The sequence below is a fragment of the Propithecus coquereli genome, unplaced genomic scaffold (assembly GCF_000956105.1).
Source record: "Propithecus coquereli isolate 6110/MARCELLA unplaced genomic scaffold, Pcoq_1.0 Scaffold96, whole genome shotgun sequence".
Lineage (NCBI taxonomy): Eukaryota > Metazoa > Chordata > Mammalia > Primates > Indriidae > Propithecus > Propithecus coquereli.
Window position 1 is genome coordinate 399,942 of NW_012155951.1, and position 2,394 is coordinate 402,335.

At 50.7% G+C, this 2,394-nt stretch overlaps 1 gene segment (V, D, J or C); it reads right to left on the reverse strand.

Moving 5' to 3' along the window:
• Positions 1–1,554: 1,554 nt before the first annotated feature.
• Positions 1,555–2,164, reverse strand: LOC105827052. The segment is given in 2 exon segments: positions 1,555–1,988; positions 2,116–2,164. Coding segments are annotated over 2 exon segments (483 nt in total).
• Positions 2,165–2,394: the final 230 nt, after the last annotated feature.

The window sequence follows — 2,394 nt, forward strand, 5'->3', positions numbered from 1 at the left end:
GGGTGCCAGATCTTCTGCTGAGCTTTGTGTCTGGAGGGAGAGGGCTGTGGGGTGACTGCTGGAACAAGAGGCCACCGGGGTGTGGAAGAGGATGTGAGAGACAAAGGCCACATGTTTGCCTTTGACAGAAATGGATAGAGCTGCCTGGATTTCTCCTTGGGGTGACTGTGAGGGATCAGCTGTATGTGGTTTGAAGCCTGCACACATCCCTGTAGACAACAATCTGGGATATCACCTTGCCACTTTATGTCCTGCCCTTTCCTCTCCTATCCATGGGGTATGTGATAGAGGGAAGTTGAGTGCCCAAGGAGGGGCCCCAAGAACGTAGACACAGGCAAAGGCTTGGCCTAGGCTGTGGTGAGCCCAGGAAAGGGCTGCAGAGAGCTCACCTGCCCCCAGGAGGCAGAGCAGCATGGTGGTCATGGCAGGGTCCGGGCAAAATGGGCAGACCGCAGGAAATCGCTTCGTTTGTGTGTTGAGGAAACAAGGCCTGGATCTCAGTGGAATCATCAGTGATGCCACCATCCCTGCCAGCTGGCGACTCTGCCATCTGCCTGCTGACCGGCCCTCTGCCCTCTGCTACCCCTCCACCTACAGTCATAAACCGTGACCCATACGGCCTCTACTCCCGCTGCCATTCTTCCAGGAGACAATAGCCCAGCAGGGCCAAGGGCATTTGCCCTCCTCCTGCCCCTCCACCACCACCTCACCTTTTCCACCTTAGGGATCTTTTCTTACAGACTATTTCTTCTGCCCTGACCATATGTTTCTCCCTCCCATTCCTACATCTCTACTTTATTTTGTACATGAAAATATATTTCAGGTACATTTATTCTTAATTGTGAAAAGTAACATTTAAGTTTCACTAGAATAAATTAAGGAAAATATTTTTAGGCATTTATTGGAGGTGGGATTCTTTTTTAGTCAAGACACAAACCAAATTATTTATAATTTCCATTACATTAAATTCAATCTTGTATATCAAAGCACACCATAAAAAATGAAAACGCAACCTACAGACTAAAAAAAGGCACAAGTAATGCATATAAATGATAAAGAATCAGTGGAAAATTACACATTCCTCAAAGTTGCCAGTGAAGAGGGGATAGTCATGACCCCTGGAGATGTCTGAGCTCCCACTTCTGTCCATCTGGGGACTTGAGAGCAGAGAGGGGCTCTGTCCCACTGACCAGGACACAGCAGGTGATGGTAGGACAGCAGGGTAGATGGAAGATGTACAGAATTGATAAACACACACAAGTTTGTCTCCCATTTCTGCTTCTTACAAACCAGGAGACACTGGGGAAATGATTGAACATCCCTTAGCTTTCCATATATAACAAGGGAATAAAATCCCTGATTTGCAGAATCACTGTGAAACTTCAGAACATAGAACATACACAAAGAATCTAGCACACATCTGAGGCCTCAGTTGTTGCTTTTCTACAGAAGTTGCTCAGGACCTGACAAGCTAAAGAAGACGCTGATAGAGAAGTGGACAAATTCTGTCCATACAGGTGAACCTCTGTTTTCCTGGCCGGAACGGCTCTCAGCTCAGCCGGACACGGGAAATGCGTTGGAAACAACTGGAAGCACACCTTGAAGTAGTGAAACTTCGGTAAAGCCTGCAGCTCTAGAGGCAGAGCTGAACCAGGAAGTTTGTGCACAGAATGTTTGTGGCTCTGCAGGGCTGTGGAAGTTGCTGGCACAGAGATACAGGGCTGAGTCCCCCAGCTCCAAGGCACTCATGTTCAGCTCAGAGCGATAGTCACTGAACTGGTGACCTGAGAATCGGGCAGGAAAGTTTCCTTTTTCTCCCTCTTCCCCATTATAATACTGAATGAGGAACTGGAGACCCTGACCCAGGGCCTGTTGGTACCAGTACACCCGGTTGTGCCCAGAGACAGGGGAACATCTCAATGTCACTTGCTGTCCTCTTGCTTTGATCAGGTGTCTTGGAGTTTGGGTGACTCCAGCCTCTGTTGGGCCTGCGGAAAAGCAGATGGAGACTGAGCACAGGAGACAGCCTGGTGGTGCCTCCCAAGGTCAGGTGAGGATGCAGAGGTGGGCAAGCTCAGCACAGAGAAGCTGTCCTGTCCGCAGGGCAGGGCTCACCTGTCCCCAGGAGACAAAGCATCGCCCAGTGGAGGAGCCTGGAGCCCATGGCACAGCGGGGCAGGCAGCACTATGCTCTGTGCTCAGGGCATGGGCCTCTTGGGGAAGAGCTGAGCCTGAGTTTCCTGATTGGAGGAGTATCCTATGATGTCACAGCCCTGGGTCACCCCCTGCAGGCTTCCTGAGGTCCAGAGCTCCCTGATCTGCAGAGCAGGGGCAGGGTGAGGGCAGATGCTTCCCTGATGAGGCAGCTGCTCCTCTGCCCACTGCCCTAGCACA